This window comes from Arachis ipaensis, chromosome B3 (assembly GCF_059453495.1).
Source record: "Arachis ipaensis isolate K30076 ecotype BB chromosome B3, ASM5945349v1, whole genome shotgun sequence".
Lineage (NCBI taxonomy): Eukaryota > Viridiplantae > Streptophyta > Magnoliopsida > Fabales > Fabaceae > Arachis > Arachis ipaensis.
Window position 1 is genome coordinate 30,483,384 of NC_142438.1, and position 24,732 is coordinate 30,508,115.

Sequence of the window (24,732 nt, forward strand, 5' to 3'; positions counted from 1 at the left end):
AAGCAGTCCTTATAATCCTCATCCAATTAGTAATTAGAGTATTAGACTGTTGCCTAATGGTACCGAGTCTTCATCATCCTTACACAATCCCAGGTGTCTCTTCGATTGTGCCTTCAGCTCTTAAAATGTCCTTCGATTCATCCAATCATATCGATCAAATCAAATACCCCAATGACTCTGGTCAGGTTTGTCCAATGAACTATTGTTGATTAAACTCACATTTACTCTTATAACGTCTACAAAGTTCTCTTTAAAAAAAAACCACAAGCCATGCCACGATTACTTTAAAGTTTAACCCTTGAACCAATAATCTGATGACAATAAATTTTAAAAGAAAAAATGAAAAATTCCAACCTTCCCTCCCACCTACAACCTAGTCTATTTAGGGCAGCTTAGAGCACCTACAATGGTGAGTTCCTCTTTCACTTTTTTTTGACACATAGAAACTCTAACCATTGGAGGAGAGAAGGAATGAGTTCTCGCACGGGTCTCAAGGTGAGAGAATCCCTCTAAATAGGGATTCAAGTTAACCAATAATAACTTGCCATTTGGCAAGTTATTTTAAAAAAATAATAATATAAAATCTAAAATAATTAAATAATTATATTAAATAATAAAATAATAATTAAATTAGTAATAATTATAATAAAAATTATATTAAATAATTATATTTTTACTTAATTAATAATTTATACTAATTATTTAAAAAATAATTAATTAGCTTAAATAATTAAATTTTTATTTAATTAATAATTTATATTAATTATTTATATCATAATTAATATTGAATATTATTTATATTATTATATTAAATTATAATTAATTAAATTTACTTACATTAAAAAATAAATTTAATTTTTACACCTTACAAAATAATTCTTAGTTGAGTTAGTTATTTTTATTTTTAAAATTTAAAATGCTAACGATATTATTAAAATTAGCAATTGTAAACACAAAATTATAAATTAGTGTAATTCCAAATTATATATTGTGTATTATTATTATATATGAATTTATTTAATATTAATATCTTTTAATAGTAAATTATTTTTAAATTTATAAATTTAAATAATATTATTAAATCAATTATATAAATATTTTAATTAATTAATTAAGTGGGACCACAATAGGGACTAAAGTTAGTTCTTCCTAATGGAGAAGAGAGAGATGCTTTGAGTTCCTATTTACCGTTTATAACGCAAAAGCTGATGTGGAGTTACTTTTTATGACAGGTGGGCCATAAATAGAGATTGAAATGAGTTCCCTACTGGAGATGGTCTTAGAAGTTTGTCACACAATTCAGTTCCTAACCACCTCATCACTTCTTGAGAGAGAGACATAGAAAATCTCAATCAGACAGCATTTGACATTAACACTAAACTGTAAAGGTGACATTCATCCTCTGTAAACAACCATATTCAAATTGATTAATGATGATTAATTTGTTTTGTGATTACAGCAACCAGATAAAAATGTTGACCACATATGGTGGCCCGACTTGATGCACCATAGGTAGCATCTTACCACTTACAAAATCCAATGGCAAGATTCTATTGCCGTCTAAACCACATTCTATCTTCTTTTTCTTCTACATCCTCCTTTATATTTTTATACCCAGGCAATACGTGGGATCAATATAGAGTTCAATTAATCCCTTTTGAAGATGCCTATGCTCTTGGGAATCTCTGAATCAATGCAGGCCATATAACAAGTGACTTCAATAGGCCTTCTGGGAAAATCATAATAACAAACGAGGAGTTCAAAAACACCTGTATAACCAATAGGCAAGTATTGAAAACCAAAATTACCAATTGCTTGCTTACGAATGAATCAAGAGGAACAAAAAATTTAAGAACTGAAATATGATTAATGTATAGATATGCAGACAATAATTAATCAAATCACAAGGCAATTGTATTGAAGGCAGGAACAATTGGCATCAATGGCCGGTATTATATTTAGCCTAAATTACATCAAATTTCCCTAAGGTTATGTAGTATTACACTTAGACATTCCTTGATTTGTCATGTTTACACTAGCCTCCCTCAATGTTATGTTTATAGAGGAGGTTAGTGTTATATATCACAAAAGAGAGGCCACTGTCCAACTTTGCAAAATATGAAGGTATTGAATAAAGTATCTATTAAATTTCAACAGAGGCTGGTGTATGGTTTTAAAACTCGAAGTGCATCATAATATAACCTAGCTTTGGAGAAGGCTAGTTTGATTAACCCGTATATTTTTCATACAGCTACACTGACATCATACTTAGCAAAACACATTATGTAACTAGCAATGTCACATGTTAATATTTTGTATTTTAATGTGTTAAGTCAATAAGAGAAAACTAAGAATTCAAATAAATGTGTCGATACCAAAGCATTGAATGACATCATGATTGAATGACATCATGAATGTGCTCTTCGATCAACAGACACTTCAATAAGCTTCTCCCTCTCTTCATCCGGTTTAACTGTTACTGGCATATCTACTAGCATATTTGATGGGGCAAAATACATGTGTAGAGACATCATACAAATAATAATACCCAAGAAAAGCTGCAAAGAGAAACAGGATATTAGTATCCAGCGTCAGCCTGATAATAGAGCATAAATGGTTTAACAAACATATCAATATTCTTCAACCTCCACAAGAGACACAACTCAACGAGAATAACAAACAATGTAATTTGCTTATAAAGAATGGACAATGGTCTAAACAAAGAAACATCATCTGTTAATACGTATAATAAAGAGAAATTTGCCTATTGAAATACGTTATTTAGATAAGACTTATTACAAAAAGCACGTCAAAAGATTCAATAGAAACCAGACTATAAATGAAAGCACCAGATAAAAGGTTGCTTATCCTGTGAAGCAGCATCCTACAATTATATCTCCACGTGGTATATAAACTCCAAAATATTATGTGCAATAAATTAAACAAGCAATATCAAATGCAGGCCATGCTTAGTTCAGAAATTTTACCTGCAATGTAGGTTTGAAGTTGAATAGGAATATTGATATTATCATTGTCAGAAGCATTGCCATTGATGTAGAATATACCTAAGGAAGATAACACAACTATGAGTAAATGGAGAAAAATTGCATGAAGAAACCAACAAATACTGTGACACAATACTTAATTACTACTTTCAGTGGCTCAACAAAAATCCACAAAATGATATGCATCATATTCACAATGTGGAGATATACATGATAAAAAAGGGACTTGCAAGAGTCAAGAGCACTGAAGGATTTACCTTAACAATATTGTCAGCATGTTTCATCAACCAGGAAACCAAAAGGCCAGTAGACCCTAGATTTAATACCACCATCCAAGTAGTGATAGTGTATCCATTGAATATACGTTGCCACCAGGGTCCATTTTCAAATCCACCTCTAAAATCATCCAAAGCAAGTCGTGCCATATTGAAGATTGTACCAAACCTGGATACAGCTTAGGGAGTTCCTATAAGTGCAGTTCTAAAAGATATCTAACCAGTGTAATAAGTTGCATGGAAGAAAACAAGGACAGTAATAATCTTATAAGAGAAAACAGTGCAGAAATGCATTCCTCCTAATTCTAAAAGAAAGTTCAGAATCATTAAGTAAACGTAGTACAGAATGATGATGCACCGGATATTCCACCACTGATGGAAATCCAAATGCATTGTACAGAAAACAAGATTCACAATCAAAGTAAAAACAGAGCATTCAATACTTGTCACAATACAGTAGCAACAAGATAGCAATATTAATTTAATATTTTAAAGGAGAGAAAATAAGGAATAAATATCTTTGATATAACCAGGTTAACCAATAACCGAACACATTTGGCATGACATATTTAAGAAAAAAATACCTACGTGTACAACTGTATATTCTGCCAGTATAAGCTATCATTGTTTTTCTTCATCAAGAACTCAGTATAAATTCCAGCTAAAGCTGAGAGACAAGCTGACAGAACTCCTAACATGTAACCCTGTATTGGTGCTGAGAATAGTGAATCACATGAAGCCTCTCCACAGCCCCTAACCTAAATCAACAAGCAGTAAAAGTTCCACTCAGCAACACTAGCATGAAGTTTCCTTATATACTAACCATAAGTAATGATAAAAACGAAAACAAGTGAAATATACTTCAAGCATCTTCTGATAAAATAACTTAAAACGGTTAAACCAGAAAACTAGAGTTGCAAGACTGAGTTTCTGGCACCTGGCTTGTGGTTGTCCCAACAGCCAACAGCACGATGGCCATCCACTGCAAGTTCGAAAGCTTCCTCCCTAAGAACAACCTAGAAATATCTGCTTGACATCAACACTAATTGAGAAAACAAATCATACCATACATACACAAATTGACAGATAAAAACAGCTTAAAGCAGACACTGCTCCTAATTCTGAGAGAGAGAAAGCACCTGAATAGTATTCCAGTGGTCACAATCTTTAGATTGCCCATTATCTGGTAGGTGGAAGTGTCAACATATGTGAGGGTAGCAAACTGCACATTGTTGTGGATCAGATATATAATTGAAGGAATGGGGTAAAAAATCACTGTTCTCCACTCAGTTGTCATCTTTGGCAGAGGTGACTTTTTACATTCCCTCCATAGAAAGAAACTTGACACCGCAAGCTGTTACAAACACCAAACAATGTGAACAAAACTCAAAGCTTTGTTGCCATCAACTAAAATCGATAAAAAAATAAGAGGGGAACAGTGATTTTGACCTTGAAAACCTCAGCAAGAAATGGGACAGTGGCATAATCATACTTATACTTTCCGTTACTTTGCGAGAGGGTTGTCAATATTCCCTGCCATATAAAATAATCAAAATCAGTGAATTGAAGTTTTAAATTACTCTATTTTTTGTTATTATTTTTCTGCTTTGAGGGGAATACATGTAAGAGGCATGGGAAAGGGATGAGATTATGGTAGAAAATTTAGATTTGGGGAGAATGGAGGTAAACCTGAGAACTGGTCAGAACGGTGAGGAGCACAGCGACAAAGTACCACTGCATCTTCTTCTTCGAGCAAGCTGTGCAGTGCAGATCCACTCAGGAAAGGAAATGCGCTTCAACGAAGCGTTTTATCACGTGATCCCCAAACCTTGCATTCTCAATATTTGAAAAAGAGTAATAAAAATCAAGTTCAAACTCCAACTCTAGTTACTGGTTTATTAGTTTATTGGTTTAATCGTGATTCAACGAAAAAATTATTTTATAATAAACATTTTATTCTATAAAAATTCAATGAATAAAGCAACTGATTTTAAATACTCTTTTATTATATTTTTTTACTTCAAAAGGGGATCATAAACAACTAGTTATAAGAATAAACAAACTATAATGATGAAGAAAAGAAAGAAGAAGAGTTTTGAATTATGCAAAACTTATCAGAATAAAAATACATCTAAAAATTCTTAAAATACATCCAAATATTTTCGTGTTACACCTAAATATCGTGTTTCTTCTTCTTCTTTATTTGATTTTTTTGTTTTTATTCTTGTTAAGAGAGTAAAATAAGAAGAAATTTGAGAAGGTAAAATAAAAAAGAAAAAAAAGATGGTGATGATGATTAAAAAAAAAAGAAGTAGTAGAAGATGAGGAGGAGAAAGAGGAATAGTTTTGAATTATGCAGAACTTATCAGAATAAAAATACACTAAAAAATTCTTAAAATACACCCAAATATCTTCGTGTTACACCCAAATATTTTCGTGGTATACCCAAATTTGCTGCAGAAAAATGTTTCCTCTAATACTATATTTTTCTAATGCTATATTTTTCTTCTGAATTGAACTACACCTTAACCACTTGATTGGATTCAAAACAATAATCAATTTCGTCATGGTTTAATTGACACTCTGAACTTATATTATTTATTATCTTCAACAATGAGATAACTGATCATGGATAAGAAAGAAAAAGAAAAGAGGAGAAAAAATTCCAAGAAAGAGGAGGAGGAGAAAGAGGTGGTATAACTGGTATTGATGACGACGATAATGAGAGAGAAAAATTACGAAGAAGAGGCATGGAGAAAGAAGAAGAAGAGATACAGCGTGAAAGTGTGTGAATATAAATGACTTGTATGGGAAAATACTTATATGTGGAGAATAACTCTTTTTATTAATGTTGCAAATGTGATGAATGCTAAAGTTAGTCCCAAATCAAAGAAAATAAAAAAAAGTGAAAAGTTTATAAAATGAGAGATCTATTAATTTATTACTTTAAAATTTTGAATTGAATGTGATATCTTCTCATCTTATTTATCTCACTTGATTCTTTTCTAATGCTCAAAAACTCCCACAATTTTTATGATTAATCACTTAAAAAAAAAGTTTATCAAAAGTTAGACCTCCTATCCTTTTACTCTCACACTTCATATTTAAATTCGTCGTTTATCAAAAGTTTTTTCTTCCTCGTACTTTTAGTTATGCAAATGCTTATAACTTCAAATTAAAAGTCTAAGTTTCGTTACAATTGTATACGTAACAATCATCTCCTATCTCTTCAACAACAATATTAACATTAAATATGTAATTTCTTTTTACTACCACATCGAAACATGAATCGATTAGATTTTATAAAATCTACTTTAATATCATGGGCTCTGAACATAATATAACTCTATACGTTATACTATAAGAAAAATTTTAAGTGTACTGGAAAATAACAGTGTTCCAGTGGTTTTAACTGTTGATTTCAATTAATATATATTATATATATTTTTCATAATTAAGATCAACGGTTAAAACAACTGAAATACCGATATTCCCAGTACACCTGAAACTCTTCCCTTACTATATTTTGATCGAGTAGACATTTAACAAAACATATATACTTTATTCATGAATTTAAAGTGAAAATACATTTTAGTTAATCATACAAATGTTTTGGTAACCGTGGACTAGCAAAAGCAATCAAGGGCTCAACCTTAGGCATGGTCATTCCATAGACTTCCCTTGTATCAATATCTTGAGGATTTAAGCCACGTGGCGGAGCCCAATCGAAGCAATGAAAAAGTCGAGCCAAAGCCATTAAAACCAAGGTGACTCCAAGTGGTGCACCGGGACATTTCCTTTTTCCAGCACTAAAGGGTAGTATTTTGAAATCTACTCCATGGCTAATCTCAACCCTACTCCCGTCAACTAGCAAGTGCCTTTCGGGCCTAAACTCCTCCACAGTGTCCCAAATCTTAGTGTTACGCCCCAAACCATGGGTGTTGATGAAGACACGTGTCTTTGCAGGTATATCAAAGCCGTTGATGGTGGTGTCACGAAGAGATTCATGTGGAATGAGGAAAGGCCCTGCTGGGTGCATCCGAAATGTTTCACGTACAACGCATCGCAGGTAATTAAGGTGGACTAAATCAGATTCCATCACCATTCTATTGGGACCCACTACTATATCAAGCTCTTCTTGAATTTTACGAAGGACATGGGTATGTTTGATTACCTCAGCCATTGCCCATTCATTCGTCACCGCCGAAGTATCTGTTGCTGCAGCTATCATATCCTTAAAAATGACAATCATTATTTAAACAATAAATAAATTATAATAATAACGCAAACCTATAATTTTTTTTTTACCGAAAATAGGAACACTCGAATTTACTATTGGTGAGTATGAAGAGACTATACCATTTGAATTATAACTCATTAACAAATCTATAAATTTTTAGGATATTGACAAATATGTCTATGAATAAATGAAATTAATTTTATCTTTATCAAATTGAGTACCTTATTATGTTTATATATAAATATTTAAAATATTGACAAATTTACTTGTTGAAAATAATATTGAAATATTTTTTTTTATACAAAGACTATCTAAATTTGTTAGTGTTTTAAATTTTTATAGATAGAATGAGAGTTTATTTTTCAAATGAATATAATTAAAATATTGATAATGGAAATGTTAGTTTATGTTAGCTTTAAACAGCGATTTCATATTAAGTTATTTTTAAAAGATGTGACCTATAACTATTGAGTATTGACGATTGGGTCAGGTGAATATTTGTAAAACATGATAATCTATTTATTAGAAAAATGTCCGGATTTTTTTTTTCTATAATATACAAATAAATATAGTGGTTCCAATTTAACAGAGTAAATATTACTAATAAAAAATATATCTCAAATAACATAATCTTTTCATACTTATTTATAAATCACATATTTGAGTTTTACTCATAACTTTAGAAAAAAAAAAATACTAATGAAAAATTATTTGATTACCATTATTACATTATCCGTCTAGAGGTTAGAAAGAGTAAGAGTGTTTTTGTTTATTCAGCGCCTCATTGGAATTAAAAAAAAAATATTAAATGAATAAAATAAAACGTTAAGCAACAGAAATATCATTTAACGGCCTAATGAAATGCAAATACCTGAATCAAAGCTTTGATTTCTGTATCATCCAAACACGCTTTTCCATCTTCGCCTGGCAGTGATAGTAAAATATCCACAAAATCCATTTCTTCATCATCTTCTATTCCCATATTATTATTCTTCTTCTTCTTCTCAATTCTTGCTTTTCTATGTTCTTCAATAATTTTGGTGTGAAAATCATCCACTTTCTTTTCCACTTCCTTCATTTTCCTTTCACATTGATAAGGATCCACCCACCTCCAAATTGGCAAGTAGTCACCCAAGTATATGACACCCAATAACCAAAACAATTCATGGGTTATGTGCATGAAATCCATAGCCTCTTGTGGGCCTGCTGATTTAGATCCAAAATATTGCTTTCCTAGCAACATTCTAGTGACATTGTTCATTGAAAATGCACCCAACACTTCTCTCAAGTTAATGGGCTTTCCGGTTTGGGCTTTAGCCCAAACATCCTTAACAAGGTGGTTAGCTTCATCTTGACGATGTTTTGAGAAGGATTCAAGTCTCTTTGTGGTTAACAAATGTTCCATGCAAATTCTTCTCATTCGCTTCCAATGTGGGCCTAAAGGGGCCAATGCAACGTCCCCACACCCATAGGCTAAATGAACAGCGGCAAGAGTGTGTGGACGAGAGGCAAAAACATCATCTTGGCGAACAAGTATTTCGCGTATGATATCAGGATCATTAGTAGTAATTGCATCAATGTTACCCAATTTAAGATAAACTAAGGGTCCATATTTATCGCATAAAGATGCTAAATCTCTATGTGGAAGTTGCCCTAATTGGAGAAGATTGCCAACGATTGGCAACCTTGGTGGGCCAGGAGGGAGTTTGGGGTGCTTATTATGCAAAGATAAAATTTTTTGTATGAACCATTGCCAAATGAGTTTAGAGGCTAGTAGTCCTCCTATGAGTAAGGTTGAGAAAAATATGGGCAAAACCATTTTCTGATTTCAACAAATTGCACTCATCAAATTAAAGAAATTACATGTATATATATTGTGTGACCATTGTGTACTCAATGGATGAAGCTATTTCATGTTTACATTTACTCGCCTTGATAATTCACAATCTTTATGTGGTGTTCTATCTTTTCTTTTCTTCTATTTATCATTTTCTTGTTATAAACATTATTTTATGTGAACACACCAATAACGTGGAGTTGGAGGTCATGCATTTGATGATTCTTAACAAATTCATTTCTTCGTAAGCAGATGAATGTTGCATTCCTTCTAATTTGGTTTTGGACTTTTGGTATATAATTACGAGAAGCATGGCCTCTTAATTAGGTAGCGAATTTCATTGTTTGGATAATTTAGGTGGTCAAACCACAAATATAGGTGACATCAAAGTTTATGCGAGTCGTTATTAAATAACTAGAAAAAGTCAATCTTAATCCGCGTTGATGATGATAATGATGATAATAAGCAAATCAGAAATGATTGTTGTTAGTCAGTCAACACAATAAACTCAAGAGACAGAGAGAGGTGAATTGAGCATTAAAAATTTTAATAAACTTTTCATAAATAATAAGGAATACTACTGGAGTAATAGAATTACATTAAGTTCTATATTGTAAACTCTTCATAACCTTGGATTTGATTTTCTTATTTCCTTTTGTTGCTTTATTGTTGTTGCATGCTTCTCAAATTCCTATATGTATGTGTGTGTGTGTTTTTTTTTACACTTATAAATTTAAGTAATATTAAATATTAAAATTATTGAATCATCTTTTAACTTTTAAACTTTCAATTTTTTAATTTCTGTTGTCTTGATTTTGAAAATGAAAATTCGAGTTCATTCTTATTTAATTTTATATTCTTATGCATCCAAAGTATTAAGAAAAAATTACTTTTTCGATTATAGTTATATTGCTTTCAGTTTTACTCCAGATATTCGTCATAAACGAGTCTGAACAATAAAATTTTCTACTAGTATTAACATCCTAAAAGCATAACAGCGAAATCCATGTGAAAAATAATGAAGAGATAACATACTTTGAAACTCTATTGATTGACTACAAATTATATGATATGTTTCAGGGTTGGGAGTTGGAACTTGGAGGAAAAGAAAAGAAAAAGACAGGACTTTGAGCGTAAAATGGAGTCAAGTTAATTCTTCAAGACTTAGTCAATCCCAAGCCCTAAAAATATTCATAACACACAAAGCTCACCCTAAAATTCGTTAGCTGCAAGTGTTAGAAATGTGCCGTGACTACCAATGTACACTTTTGGCGATCATAGATTTCATAACCAAACAAATAAAACGAAGAGAACACATAAACCTATACAAAAATTTTAGCTATTGTAAAATAGTACGTAACTACGTATAGAGCTCAATGAAGGATGCGCTAATTTTAAAGACAGATCAACGTAAAGCACATAAGAATTCTGACTTCCAAGATACGGAAATTAAGAGGAAACTGGAGGCTATTTGGAATATAAACTCACAAGTTAGACAACAATTTGACCATATTTTCCATTTAAAACTGACAGTTCATATTATACACTTGAACGTTTGAAGCCGTAAGTTTGAACCCAATCATCAGGCACCGCTTGCATATAATCGAGTCCATTCCTTTGCTGCAGGTTAACAAACGACACATTCCAAAGAGAATATGAATATTGTATTGCATTGCTGGCGGATATCAATATCAACTAATTTCCAATATACAAATTATAAATGCAGATACGCCTACCTGTTTCAACAGCCTCGGCCTCATTTGATTTCCAGTGCTTTGCAATATTCTCAGAAAGTGGATCGTCCGGGTTTGGTGCACTCAAAAGAGCCTGAATACTAGTTGTGCCAATGAATTCATATTATCAGAATATATAATAGTCACTGTGAAAAGAGCATCTTAGTTAAATAGTTCCCTTTGACTTGCCCCAGGACATTTTCTTCATTATTTGGTGCTCTATAAATTAAATGGGGATGAAAGTATGATTCATACATATTCAGTAAGACATAAAATGAAGAAAAAGAACACAGATTACTCTTTCTGTAAGCGAAGTTTTTCCAAACAAAATGCAGAGTTCTTCAATACCAGCAGAGTAACTAAAAAAAAGGGGGAAAAAGAAAGTATTTTTCATAGATTTGCAAACTGGCATACATGGAAATCTGTATTCATCTTAATATGTATCATCAGAGTTTTTTTTTTGCAAACTCAACATCAAAGGCAAGACAGTAACCAGTTGCTTCATGAAATAAAAAGATATGCGAAGAGAATAAGGAAATCCAGAAGCCGAACATACATATACCTCAAAAGAACGGTGCGTATCTGAAGGGCAGGACTCCACTTATCTTTAAGAATATCAAGACATATCCTGCCAAGCTGATTTAAACGCGGGTTTTTTCAGGATAAAATAATTAAACATGCAGCAGTGTGAGAGAATTATCTATTGAAGAATTAATTAATAATGTAGGGCAAGAAAAATGCACCTTGTCAATGTTTGGGTGATATATTTTCGTCAGAAACCTAACCTGTAAAAAGCAATGCATAGGAACAATTGAAGAAACATCAAAATGCCATTTATCCTAGTAAAAACTAAAAAGTAGGATTTTAATATGGATTCATAAGAAAAAGAACTTTGAAAAGATTGAAGAGAGAAAAGGATTAAGACAGAAAGGATGGTAGACAAAGTCAGGAGAGCATTATTTAACAATTAAAAGAAAAAACCCAATCACTTGCACGGAAGAGCTGTAAGTGGCACACCGACTACACCCTTTCAGTAAACCGTGAAATTCGAGTATCCTGAAAATGCTAATCAGTACCCTAGTTCTATGTCCTAAAGAAATCTAGTGGTGACTTCAGACTCTGAACGACTTCAGACTCTGAAGCCACAGAAAACAAAATATCCTGTAATTTTGCTTTAAGATAGATTTGGTTTTTGAAAATAAGTATCCACAGTTCTCATCCAAAAATGAAGTTAATAATAGATTTCAAACCAATTTGTAGAGATGTATATAATGGTCAACCTGAAGGTAAAATCTTTCAGTGATATTACAAGTAAACTATACAATTTACCATTTGTCAATTGTAAACCACGCGTAATATTTGCAAAACAAACACTGCAAAATTTACTTCACTCAATGCAAGGGCATTTCAATTCCACTTGCTCTCTTTAGAACCAGTTATATAACATTCATAGAACTGTCTTCAGTTTGAAGATAACCCATGCTTTCTGACACTATGCATATTACTCAAAAGTCCACCATTCGCTCGATTTATATCAATTTTGTATCCTATATTCAATTTCTACATCAATTAGTTTCGTTCAATACCCAATCAACATATTAAGATAGTATATAAAATATTTTTTCTTTAGAAAAATTACAAGTATTTTCAGTTTTTTCATTGATGGAATCCTGGAATTGATAATAATCTAATATAAACAAAAATTTCACATCAATATTCAAGAAAAATAAAAGGTAAAATACACAACAGTGCAGGTTAACACAGATAAAATGTAAGGAGGATATTCTATTCAACAGTTTAAACAATGCAATTTCCAAGTTCTTAGTATGTGAGTTTCAGAAAGGGAAGGCATTAAGAAAAATAAGTGGACCAGAAGGATGTTCGATTGAGGACATGGGTATATCACCCAACCTAGAAAAGTAGAGTAAGAGTTAATGAAAATAACAGTGGTAATACTTTTGGTAGTGCAATAGAAGAGAATAAAAGTAAATTAACCTTTGGAGCAGCCATTGGATATTCTTCTGGCAAAAATAGCTCTAATTTGAAGACTCCACCTAGTAATACAAGCAAAAAGGCATGCATATTGGTAAAAAACAAGTCAGGTATCCACACATTTCAAGAGAAAATAGACAAGAGGAATTAAACCCATGAATGACATGAAAATTATATAACAAAAATATATATCGCATTCCACTTCCAAACATGATTCTATAAAGGAGGAATCAAAATATGATCTAAGAGAGCATTTGCATGTAACACTGACTACAGATTGAAGAGTTGACTCCAATGTTACGAATATGAATGAACATAAAAAGGATAAACCACAATTTTTTATACTGTTTTGGGAGGTAATTTCAAAATCTTATAAAAATAGTAAGCACAATATTATGAAATGAATGAGCAGAATACAAGTGATAGTACCCTAAAAGCTCGAGGTTAACTAGATAACCAGCAGAAGAAATCTAACAATAAAGATATGCAAGTATATAAAGGGAACTCCTTATTCTGTAATGGTTGTGCTTAAACCTCTGCTCACGAATTCAAAAGATAGACTTGTAAGGGTTCCACCCTAGCAAAATCACCACAAGTGTAGAATAGTAAGAATTTGCGACAGAGGAGAGCCCATCCCAAAAACACCAGGCTTGTAAATGCCAGAGAGATGGAAATGGTTCAGATTGAAGAAAGGTAACTATTGAATATCAGAGAGAAAGTGCTTATTTATTAATGGTTCATAGAGAACATAATCAAGAAACTTATCAACTCTACCAACCTTTTCTTACTCAATCCAGAGGATCCCCTTTTTCATTCCTATAGGTATTAACTTCCTAAGATATACTCCAACTACCTAACCAGTAATGTTCTACCAGAGAGTCTCTACTACAAATAGGAGTTCTTGGTCTCGCCTAGCCAATTAAGGACACATGCCCCTTTGCATTTGCCAACTCCATGTTGCAATTTTTCTTCATATTCATAAAACGTTAACTACTTCAGAAAAATAAAAAGGACTAAAACACAGCACCAAAAGACAAAGGAAAAGTCAAAACCTACCCCCAACTCTCTATAGAGGGACTGTGAACCAGCACAGAGTTTCAAACTTTCAATAAGTAGCAACAAAATGAGTCAATAACAGGCACATAAAAATATATAACAAAATCATTCCCACACATTAAAGCAAAGCGTAATTGCTTACAGCAACTCTCCATGTACTACCGAAAATACCAAACAAAGGAAAATGAGTGAGCTCATTGCTACCTTCGTACGGTGACTGGGTCGGCCCGAGGATCATGACATTGAAATATCGCATATTATCTTCCGAAGGGGAAGCACTAATTCCCGGTGCTGCATTAACATATCATAATATCAGGTAAAATCCGTGCATTATAATTATTATTATTATTGTTATTAGATCAGCGAGGTAACAACTTCCAAGGAACATGTTAAAAGATGCTAGTTTCTAGATATATACACTTAAGAAAACATAAACAAGCAACTAACTCAACTAAGAATATAAAATTAAATACATAAACAAAGAGTAACAAAGTATAAAAACCTAAAAACTACCTGGCTCACTGAGCAAACGCTGCGTTTCCTGCTCATATCAAACCAGTGAAAGAAAATAGCAGTGATCAGCACGTTGAACAAATGGAATTCTTTAAGAGAAAAATCCAAGATTTTGAAGATAAAGAAACGAATAAAAGCCTAACATCCTTCGGTTTCCCCTTTTATCGTAGTGGAAAAAGGGCAATTTTGGAATTGAGCCATATGGAAGAATGAGGTTTTCGAGTTTCTTTGGTTTGCTTTCTGAATCAGAGGAATTAAAATTGGGGTTAGGGAACAAGAAAATGGATACGAACCTTGATGATTCTTCGAGGGAGATTACTGTTGGCCATTGTCAGGGGTCGACTGCAATGCACGCAATAGGGTTTTCCCTCTTTTCAGAACACAGCGAGAGAGACAGTTCCTCAACTCCCCACTGTCACAATTCCAAATACGAACTAAGCTATTGGGCGTTGAACCTTTTTTTTTTTTTTTTGAGTAAACACCAATCCGGTCATATTGTCAATTCGGTCCTTGACTATTCTTTTTAAGGCCACCACGATTTTTGCCTTAAAAAATAATTCAATTTTGAATAAATTACTATTTATACTATGAAAGATATAGACGCTGACAAATATACCTATATAAGAATAAAACGACAATTGTAATTACGGAAGATGAATTTTGTGTGCCAAAAGTACCTTAACGGACAAATTGCATAACCAACATCGGGTACTTTTGATACACTTTTTATGGTTACAATTATCATTTACCTTAGCATTTGTATCTTTTATGAGTACAAAGAATAATTTATTCTATAATTTTTAATAAAATTATTTTAGAATAATACGATTTTTAAAAAATAAAAAATAAAAAATTTATGAAATAATAGGATTGCTAACCTCATCTGCTGCAGATAGGATTGAGCGCCGAGCAAATTAATGTGTGGGTTAGCGGATTGAGGTTTAATCCTACTCTATCAACTCGAGAGAGAACAAGGTTTTTTTTTTTTGAAAAATGTAAACAATAAGTAAAAAAAAAAAGTTAGTTTTAATTTTAAAAATTAAATTTTTAATTAATTAGATATAATTCTTTCAGTAATGCTAGGGAGTCAATGGCCTAATCGTATAATGTGTATAATTGGCTAAATCTTTGGTCTATGAATAAAATGAACATCTGGCCTAATCGTACAATGTGTACAATGGGTTAAATCTTTGGTCTATGAATAAAATGAACATCACCTATATTATCCAAAATAACCATCCGGATACCAGGATAATAAACATCTCATGTCCTAAAATCACTCATCCCAAAAGCTTAAGCTGATTTTGGAGTTCACCAAGGATCGAACTCTTGACCTTTCGGATCTAGAACTCTAATACCATGTCATGAAACCACTCATCCCAAAAGCATAACCTGACAGGACAATGTAACACTAATGATCATATCTCTAATATTTCCTAAACCTCCATTGTACACATTGTACGCTTAGGCCATTGGCTCCCTATACTTTCTCTAATTCTTTTAATGAACCTGAAATGCTACCCATTGTTTGAATTTTTTCAAATTACCCCACCTTTTATCTTTATCTTCTTTTTCAAATTCCAAACTTTCACAATCCTTCCACCACCAGTACTTTCCCCGATTATCACTGTCTTCCCTCTCCCTCTCTACTGCCACTACTCACCATCACCACCACCACCATCCTCACTCTCTCTCAATTGGTAATACGCAACACTCAAGAATCATGTTCTTCTCTTTCGTCTTAACAGTGAAAAATTATTGAGTTCCATTGTTGTGCACTCTTAATTCAATATTTTTTCTTAGAATAACGACATATCGGTACGCCATGGTGTGTTCATCGAACCAGAATAGGAGCATGGAAGCGCACTTCCTGCTAAAGAGACAGGGGTTCGACGTCTCTTCTTACTGCACAGGTGCGCACATTGAACTCTTTGATCCCTCTCTCAGAGAACCAATTGTCTACGATTTTGGTACCCCTTATTATAAGCAAATGTTTGATGACTTTCACAAAAAAGACCCTGAACTATATCCTCCTCTTTTAGGGAATCAATTTTTCATTTTCTCTATTTTTCAGAGATCATGAGTTGCTTCAAATGGGAAAAGAATAAAAAGAAAAAATCAAATTTTTAGGGAAGACTAAATGTGAGGGGAGAAATGTGGCTAGAGGTATGAATCGTCGAAAGTGAGCTGCTTGTAGAAGAAGATGGCGGACATGACTCGAGTCTCCTGGTGAGGGGAGGTGGAAAGGAGGTGTGTGAATTTTAAGGAAAGAATGTCAAGATCGGTCTATTTGCAAAGATTGAAGAGCAACTTGGCGTGAGAACGCTGCTCGGTGGAGGAAGACATCAGGTGCAAGATCAGGGTCTCGAATGGGAATGGGAATAGATCGGCGCCTAACACAGCGGCCAGTTTCAATTGTTGCAATTGAATTGACTTGGGATTCATTTTTTTATTTTTTATTTTTTATTTTTTTATTTTTTGCCTTTTGGTGGCTGATGGTGATCGAAGAAAAAGAAGAATGAAGGTTGTAAAAATTTAAAATTTTGGAAAGATGATAAAAAGGATAATTTAGGAATTTTATTAAAATGTCAATAAAAAATTATGATTTGAGTACTATTGTCACATAGAATTCATCTTTTATGTATACTATAATAATTTTTTTTGTTTAATGGATACTTTCATTAACATTTATAAAATTTATAGATATAAATGGTAGTTTATGTTTGTTTTTTATCTTAAAGAGTACTTGACTAAGCTAATGATCAGTTTTTTTTTTTTTTTTCCTTTTTATATTGATAGAACCAAAAGATTTGTTGCATAAAATATAATAAACAAAAATTGAAGGTTGACAAGTCTAATGGTTTTTTTTTAATATTATAGTTGAATCAAACAAAATATTGTATTCATAGTTTCATACCTATCCCTCTTTATTCGTTGCTTATTTGTAAAAATGAATAATTTGTTTATATTTGAGGACCTGACGATAAATAAAGAAAATCAGAGCTAATTGGATATGATATGAATTTAATGATTTGAAAGAAATGGCCAAAACCAACTAGATATGGATATTAGTAACCTAATAAAAAGTAAAAAATAAATATAAATAAATAAATAAAACCAACTAGATATGAGTTTCAAAATTTAAAAGAAGGGAGTCACGATAAAGATATCAAAAACGTTTTTTTTAAATATATTTTTATTAAAATTAGACCGGACAAATCAATTTAGTCAAAAAATTAATAAATTAAATTTTGAATTGATATAAATTAATATTTTTTTTATAAAAAATAATTACAATATTCTTATTATAAAAAATAACTAAAATTTTTCTATTATATATATTAATTTTAAAAATTCTAAATCCTAACCCTGACGACAGAGAAGAAAAGGATTAGAATTTAAAATTCTCAAAATTAATATATATAATAAGAGTATTTTAGTCATTTTCTATAATAGGGGTATTGCTGTTATTTTTTATAAAAAATAATATTAATTTAGACTGATTCAAAATTTATTTACCATTTTTCGGTCAAATTAATTTGTCTAATCTAATTTTGACAAAAATAACACAATCTAATCGATTATATGCGTTAAATTTTAATTATTAAAAAATATTTAAAAAAAACGTTTTAAACATCTTGATTGGAGTCCCTTAAAAGAAATAAATCATTCTATCTTAACTGCACCATTCATTTGTTGCTCATAAGGAGTTGAATTAAGACGTTAGATATTAAATTATTCCAAAAATCTATGAACTTCATTGTCATTGAGATTTGGAGTAGTATCAATAATGATCCTTTTTGGTATCTCATATCTACAAATGAGATCTTTTTCATGAACTTGATGAATACTTTCTGAGTGAAACTAGCAAATGTGTCGCTTCAATCCATTTGGTGAATTAATCAATTGCAAATAGGATAAATCAACCATTTGAAGCTTTAGGGTTGATTGGATAATATGGATGCCCCACATTTGAGAAAGACCATTTTGATATCATGTTATGCAATGGGAATGGAGGACCATTAATTCTATCAGCATGCATCTCACATTTGTGACATTTTCGAATAATGTAAGCAATGCAATCAGCTTCTATGGTGGACCAATAATAACCACTTATTAAAATCATTTGTGCCATTTAAGGATGTCAATGGGGTGGGGCGGGGCGGGGGATGCCTCCTTGTTCCCCGTTCCCGCCCCCAGAATTAATCTCCGTTCTTGCTTCATTTTTCGCCATGGGAGAATAATTGTCCCCATCCCCGTTTTTCGCATTCCCCGCATTTTTCGCGGGGCCCCATTCCCCATCTCCCTATATTTAATATTCATATGGAAATTATAATAAAAGATATCAAAAAAACCAAAAAACAAACTACAAAATATTATTACAAACACACAAACATATCTTATCCAAGATTATAAGTCCAGAAATATAACATAGCAAATCATAGTCCATAAAATAAAATATTGAACAATAGGGTTAGGATTTTTCAATGAGTGAAATTATTAAAAAAACCCCTATATTAGAAATAAAGTAAGGGTTATTAAGTAAATTCAAAAATTCGGAGAATTATCGGGGATGGGGTAGGGATCTCCGCTCAGGTCCCCACGCCTGTCTCGGGGGAATTTTGCTCCCATTCCCAACCCCACGGAAAAAATTCCCCACCATTGAGGCCCCATTCAGGGTGGTCCTCGTGGAATCCTCGCCTCCTGAAAATTTTTGACACCCTTGACTGCCATCATATGACGATTGGCATGGGTTTCACAACTACCTTCATGGACTTTAGTTATAATGATAATGACTTCGTCAGCATCTACACATCTGAAAAGTGTGTCATCAAAATTTCTCTTATAGAGAATTTTTCCACTAAAAAAAAAAAAAATCCATTGCCAGTCATCAAACGGTCTTTTTACTCGATTCATTTATCCTTGACAGGTATTTTCTTTCTTTGATGTATTGCTTGATATCACAGTACCATGGGTTACCATCTATTTCCTATTCGACATATTTTCATAGTGAAAGTTCTTGTGTTTTTATTTGGATTGGTATGACATTAGGATGGGCTTCTAATTTAGTCATCATAGCTAAGATTGTTAGAGCGTCTGCAAATTGATTCTTACCTCGAGATTGAAAGAGCCTAGCATCAGAAACAACACAAATATCCAACACAAGAATAATATGGAAGCACTCACAACACAATATGGCAGCAACTATGAACAAACAAATATAGCAAGTAAAGCAATAATAAGAACACATCGAGATTTTAACATGGAAAACCCCCTTAATGTGAGAGGTAAAAACCACGGGTCGTCCAAACCAATGAAATAGTTCCACTATAATCAAATGAGGTACAAGAGAGTCTCAAATAAAGCACAAAAACGTACATATAACCAGCCAAAATATCAAAGCACCAAAGCTCATAAATGAGAAGCAAGAAGATGAAATATACCCAAAAATAGAGCTGCTGTCGAAGCCAATTTCTTCCTCTAAAGACCTTCAATTAAAATCTCCACCGTTCAGAATAAAGAATAAGATGTGAAGAATCTACAGTTTAAATTTCACGTTGATTCAACGGTGAAACAATGAGAAACTGCTATTCAAAGATTAATGCTGTGTAAAAACGGGAAACGTAATTTCTCTCTTTGCGAAGCCAATTTCTCCCACTGAAAATGTTAAATCAACATCTCCACCGACCAGAATAAAGAACAAAATGATGGAAACATGAAGTTTAAATTTCAAGCTGATCCAACGGTGAACGAATGAGAAACTTTGATTTGAAATTTACTACTGTGCATAAAAACGGGAATTCTGTTTTTCCTCTTCTCTCTCACTTTGTGGCTACACTCTCTTACTCTCAAAAGAACCCAAAAAATCTGATTAGGATTGTGGCACAATGGGTGCAAAGTGACACCCTTAAAATATTGGGTTTGGGCCTCACAAATGAGAGAAAAATCCCAACAAATCCCCCCTTCTCGACTAGGTGGAGGCTCTCGCCATTTCGGCGATCAAACAACATGTTTCAAACTTATCTCTTGACAATGCTTTTGTCATCATATCAGCACCAACGTCATCAGTGTGAACTTTCTCAAGTTCCAACAACTTGAAATCTAACACATCCCGTATCCAGTGATACCTAACATCAATATGTTTAGATCTTGCATGAAAAGTAGAATTCTTGGCAAGATGAATAGCACTTTGACTATCACACAACAACACATAACGGTCTTGCTTGAAACCAAGTGTTGTAAGAAACTTCTTCATCCATAATAATTCTTTACATGCTTCAGTTGCTGCAATAAACTCTGCCTCTGTGGTAGAAAGTGCAACACACTTCTGTAGTCTTGACTACCATGAAATTGCTCTCCCTGCAAACTTGAGCAGATAACCTGAAGTAGACTTTCGAGAATCAATATCTTCTGTCATGTCTGCATCAGTAAAGCCAACTAGCAAATGTTTCTCACCACCAAAACTCAAACTCAAGTTAGTTGTACCTTTGAGATATCTCATAATCTATTTAACAACATTCCAATGTTCTTTATCTGGATTAGAGAGAAAATGACTCACAGTACCAACCGCATGAGCTATGTCTGGTCTAGTACACACCATAGCATACATCAAGCTTCAAACAGCTGAGGTATAAGGAATTTCATCCATTACTTGTTTCTCTTCATCAGTGGTTGGACACTGCTTGGTGCTCAACTTAAAATTAGGAGCAAAAGAACTAGTAACACATTTGGCATCATTCATGCCAAACTTTTAAAGCACTTTCTTTATGTACTTCTCCTGTGACAAATAAAGCTTCTTAGAATCTCTATAACGAGTAATAGTCATGCCCAAAATCTGTTTGGCAGGACCCAAGTCCTTCATAGCAAAGAAATTGCTCAACTGTTTCTTCAACTCATTAATCCTCAAAGCATTCTTGCTCACAATCAAAATATCATCCACATAAAGTAAAAGAATGATAAAATCATCATCAGAAAATTTTTGCACAAATACACAATGATCTGAAGTTGTCTTACGGTAACCATGCTCTCCCATAACAGATTCAAACTTCTTGTACCACTGTCTTGGAACTTGCTTCAACCCATAAAGACTCTTCTTAAGCTTGCACACAAAATCTTCCTTTCCTTTAACAACAAAGCCTTCTGGTTGCTCCATGTAGATCTCCTTATCTAAATCACCATGAAGAAAATCTGTTTTCACATCCATTTGTTCAATCTTCAAATCAAGAGAAGCTGCTAATCCAAGCACAGCACGAATGGATGACATCCTCACAACAGGAGAAAAGATCTCCTCATAATCAACACCTTTTCTCTGGCTAAAGCCTCTAACAACCAATCTAGCCTTATATCGAGGCTTAGAATTGTGTTCTTCATTCTTGATTCTAAATACCCATTTGTTCTTCAAAACTTGTATACCCTTCGGTAGGTTCACTAACTCATAGGTATCATTCTCAAGTAAGGACTTTATTTCTTCTTGCATAGCTTCAAACCATTGAGCTTTGCTTTTATCTTCAGCAGCCTCTCCAAAGCATTCAGGTTCTCCCTCATCAGTCAACAAAACAAACTCATGTGGAGAATACCTTGACGGAGGCTTCCTCTCTCTTGTAGACCTTTTGAGTGCATTTGCAAGAATTTTCAAAGCTGGTTCTTCATCTTGATCATCATCACCAACTTCATCAAGTATCGGATCAACTGTTCCATCTTCTCCTGCACTTGTATCATGCTCATTATTTTGAACTTCAACTCTACCATCTTCTACCATAGGCATAGAGGGAGTAATATCCAAGTCATAAAAATCATCACTAGGCTGAACCATTGGCTTCTCCGTATTATCAACATCCTTTAATGTTTGATCTTCAACAAAGACAAAATTTCTACTCCGAATCACCTTCTTGCTAACAGGATCATAAAACCTGTAACCAAACTCATCCATGTCTTAGCCAATAAAAATACACTGCCTAGTCTTTACATCAAGTTTGGATCTCTCATCTTTGGGAATATGAACAAAAGCTTTACATCCAAAGACTCTTAAATGATTATAAGAAGCATCTTTACCTGACTATACCTTCTCTGGCACTTCAAATTGCAAGGGAACACATGGTGTCTGATTCAAGACATGAACAACAGTGCTCAAAGCTTCACCCCAAAAGGATTTTGCCAATTCAGACTGTGACAATAAGCACCTAACTCTTTCAACCAATGTTCTATTCATCCTTTCAGCCAAGCCATTCAACTGAGGAGTCTTCGGAGGAGTCTTCTAATGTATTATACCATGCTCTTTACAATAAGCATAAAATGGACCTGAGTACTCACCACCATTGTCAGTACGAATGCATTTCAACTTCTTCCCATTTTCTCTTTCAACAGAAGCTTGAAATTGCTTGAACACATTCAAAACTTGATCTTTGGTCTTCAAAGTGTAAACCCATAATTTTCTAGAATAGTCATCAATAAATGTTACAAAATAGATAGACCCTCCAAGTGTTCTTGTCTTCATCGGCCCACATACATCAGAATGCACCAAGTCAAGTATCTTCGGCTTCCTTGAAGGTGGATGGCTTTTGAAAGAAACCCTGTTTTATTTCCCAGCAAAGCAATGGTTGCACTTTTGCAAAGAAACCTTACAACCAGATAAAAAATTCCTCTTGGATAACATATTCATGCCCTTCTCACTCATATGACATAATCTCTTATGCCATAAATCAGTTTCATCAACAAACTCAGCAGCATTAACAACATCTTTCACAATCTTTGCTTGAGTTAAATAAAAAGTAGAATGTCGAGTACCTCTAGCAACAACCATGGAACCCTTGGTGAGCTTCCAGCTATCATGAGAAAATGAGCTATCCAAGTCTTCATCACACAACTTACCAACCGAAAGTAAGTTCAACCGAATATCTGGAACATGCTTCACACGCTTCAAAGTCAACTTGGTATCGTTGGAGGTTTCTAAGCAAACCTGCCCAACACCAGCACATTTTGCAACACCTTGATGAGCCATTTTCACATCACTAAAATCACCAGGAGTATAAGATGTAAACAAATCCCTCTTAGATGTAACATGAATAGAAGCACCACTATCAATCACCTAACTAGTGCCATTATCAACAAGGTTAATAGATTCAAACTCCTCAACAAGAAGAAAATCATCATGAGTTACATTAACCTTGTCTTCATTGCTACCATCATCTTTATTTGTGCTCTTGTCTTTACTTGCCTTGGCTTTCTCCTTCTTTAGCTGCCAACAAAATTTCTTCACATGTCCCTTTTGACCACAATGATGACACTCAATATTCTTATACTTTTCTCGAGACTTGCTTCTGCTTTGATCTCTACTTTTAGAACATCGACTTTTGTTTCTCCCCCTAGACTCAGAAACAAGAACATCTGAATGTGTAGTTGATGTACCTTGTGACTTTCTTCTCATTTCTTCATTCAAAACACTGCTCTTGCCAATATCCATAGAGATTACACCATCAGGAGCAGAATTGGACAATGACATTCTGAGAATTTCTCACGAGTCTGGTAAGAAGCCAAGAAGTAACAATCCTTGAACCTCTTCATCAAACTTGATACCCATGGAAGATAACTGATTCATTATTTCTTGGAAGTTATTCAAGTGATTTATCATTGATGTCCCATCTGTATACTTCAAAGCCAACAACTGCTTGATAAAAAACATCTTGTTATTCCCAGTTTTTCGAGCATACAACTGTTCAAGCTTAATCCAAAGGGTCCTAGCATGTGTCTCTCTAATAATATGGTTCAACACATTATCGTCAACCCACTGCCTAATATATCCACAAACTTGTCTATACAACAAAGTCCAATCATCATCAGATTTATCATTAGGCTTCTCTATACCAAAAATTGGTTGATGAAAATCCTTAACATAAAGCAAATCTTCCATCTTTGACTTCCACAAATCATAATTAGGACCATTAAGAGTGATCATCCTACTAGTATTAGTATTAGCTTCCATTGTTTACAGAATCACAAGCCCAGAAAAATACCAACAAGCTCTAATACCAGTATGAAAGAGCCTAGCAGTGGAAACAACACAAATATCCAACACAAGAACAAT

General features: G+C 33.3%; 3 protein-coding genes across 4 annotated transcripts; all 3 read right to left on the bottom strand.

Annotated features, from left to right (window-relative positions):
- Positions 1-1,403: 1,403 nt before the first annotated feature.
- On the bottom strand, positions 1,404-5,116 carry LOC107630063 (CMP-sialic acid transporter 1). Of its 2 annotated transcripts, none has more exons than XM_016333088.3 (9): positions 4,970-5,116; positions 4,730-4,813; positions 4,420-4,634; positions 4,218-4,296; positions 3,869-4,038; positions 3,263-3,449; positions 2,988-3,065; positions 2,376-2,558; positions 1,404-1,729 (listed from the first exon to the last, which is right to left on the bottom strand). In XM_016333088.3, the coding sequence occupies exons 1-8, from the start codon at positions 5,018-5,020 to the stop codon at positions 2,409-2,411; spliced, it is 1,014 nt and encodes a 337-aa protein (XP_016188574.1). In that variant the 5' UTR covers positions 5,021-5,116; the 3' UTR covers positions 1,404-1,729; positions 2,376-2,408. The 2 variants fall into 2 exon arrangements, with proteins under 2 accessions (XP_016188574.1, XP_016188573.1); XM_016333087.3 differs by having other exon boundaries at positions 1,404-1,769.
- A 1,705-nt stretch (positions 5,117-6,821) lies between these two features.
- On the bottom strand, positions 6,822-9,339 carry CYP703A2 (cytochrome P450, family 703, subfamily A, polypeptide 2). The gene is made up of 2 exons (XM_016337853.3): positions 8,392-9,339; positions 6,822-7,514 (listed from the first exon to the last, which is right to left on the bottom strand). Exons 1-2 carry the CDS (start codon positions 9,337-9,339, stop codon positions 6,876-6,878), a joined length of 1,587 nt encoding a protein of 528 aa, XP_016193339.1. The 3' UTR covers positions 6,822-6,875.
- A 1,305-nt stretch (positions 9,340-10,644) lies between these two features.
- Positions 10,645-15,145, bottom strand: LOC107630062 (ubiquitin-conjugating enzyme E2 35). Its single transcript, XM_016333086.3, has 8 exons — positions 14,945-15,145; positions 14,652-14,679; positions 14,343-14,429; positions 13,086-13,144; positions 11,834-11,875; positions 11,653-11,726; positions 11,094-11,191; positions 10,645-10,977 (listed from the first exon to the last, which is right to left on the bottom strand). The coding sequence occupies exons 1-8, from the start codon at positions 14,978-14,980 to the stop codon at positions 10,940-10,942; spliced, it is 462 nt and encodes a 153-aa protein (XP_016188572.1). The 5' UTR covers positions 14,981-15,145; the 3' UTR covers positions 10,645-10,939.
- Between the last annotated feature and the right edge of the window lie 9,587 nt (positions 15,146-24,732).

Bases quoted from the DNA above. Each gene is read 5' to 3' on its own strand.
- LOC107630063 (XM_016333088.3), bottom strand. From the start codon at position 5,020: ATGCAGTGGTACTTTGTCGCTGTGCTCCTCACCGTTCTGACCAGTTCT. The intron at 4,039-4,217 runs GTGCCAGAAACT...TTGTTGATTTAG, and splicing joins TTGGGACAACCACAAGCCAG to GTTAGGGGCTGTGGAGAGGC. The intron at 2,559-2,987 runs GTAAAATTTCTG...TTCTCTTTGCAG, and splicing joins ACTTCAAACCTACATTGCAG to CTTTTCTTGGGTATTATTAT.
- CYP703A2 (XM_016337853.3), bottom strand. From the start codon at position 9,339: ATGGTTTTGCCCATATTTTTCTCAACCTTACTCATAGGAGGACTACTA. The intron at 7,515-8,391 runs GTATTTGCATTT...GTCATTTTTAAG, and splicing joins AAATCAAAGCTTTGATTCAG to GATATGATAGCTGCAGCAAC.
- LOC107630062 (XM_016333086.3), bottom strand. From the start codon at position 14,980: ATGGCCAACAGTAATCTCCCTCGAAGAATCATCAAG. The intron at 13,145-14,342 runs GTAGCAATGAGC...TTGTATTACTAG, and splicing joins GACCCAGTCACCGTACGAAG to GTGGAGTCTTCAAATTAGAG. The intron at 11,876-13,085 runs GTTAATTTACTT...TGCTTTTTACAG, and splicing joins ATCCAATGGCTGCTCCAAAG to GTTAGGTTTCTGACGAAAAT.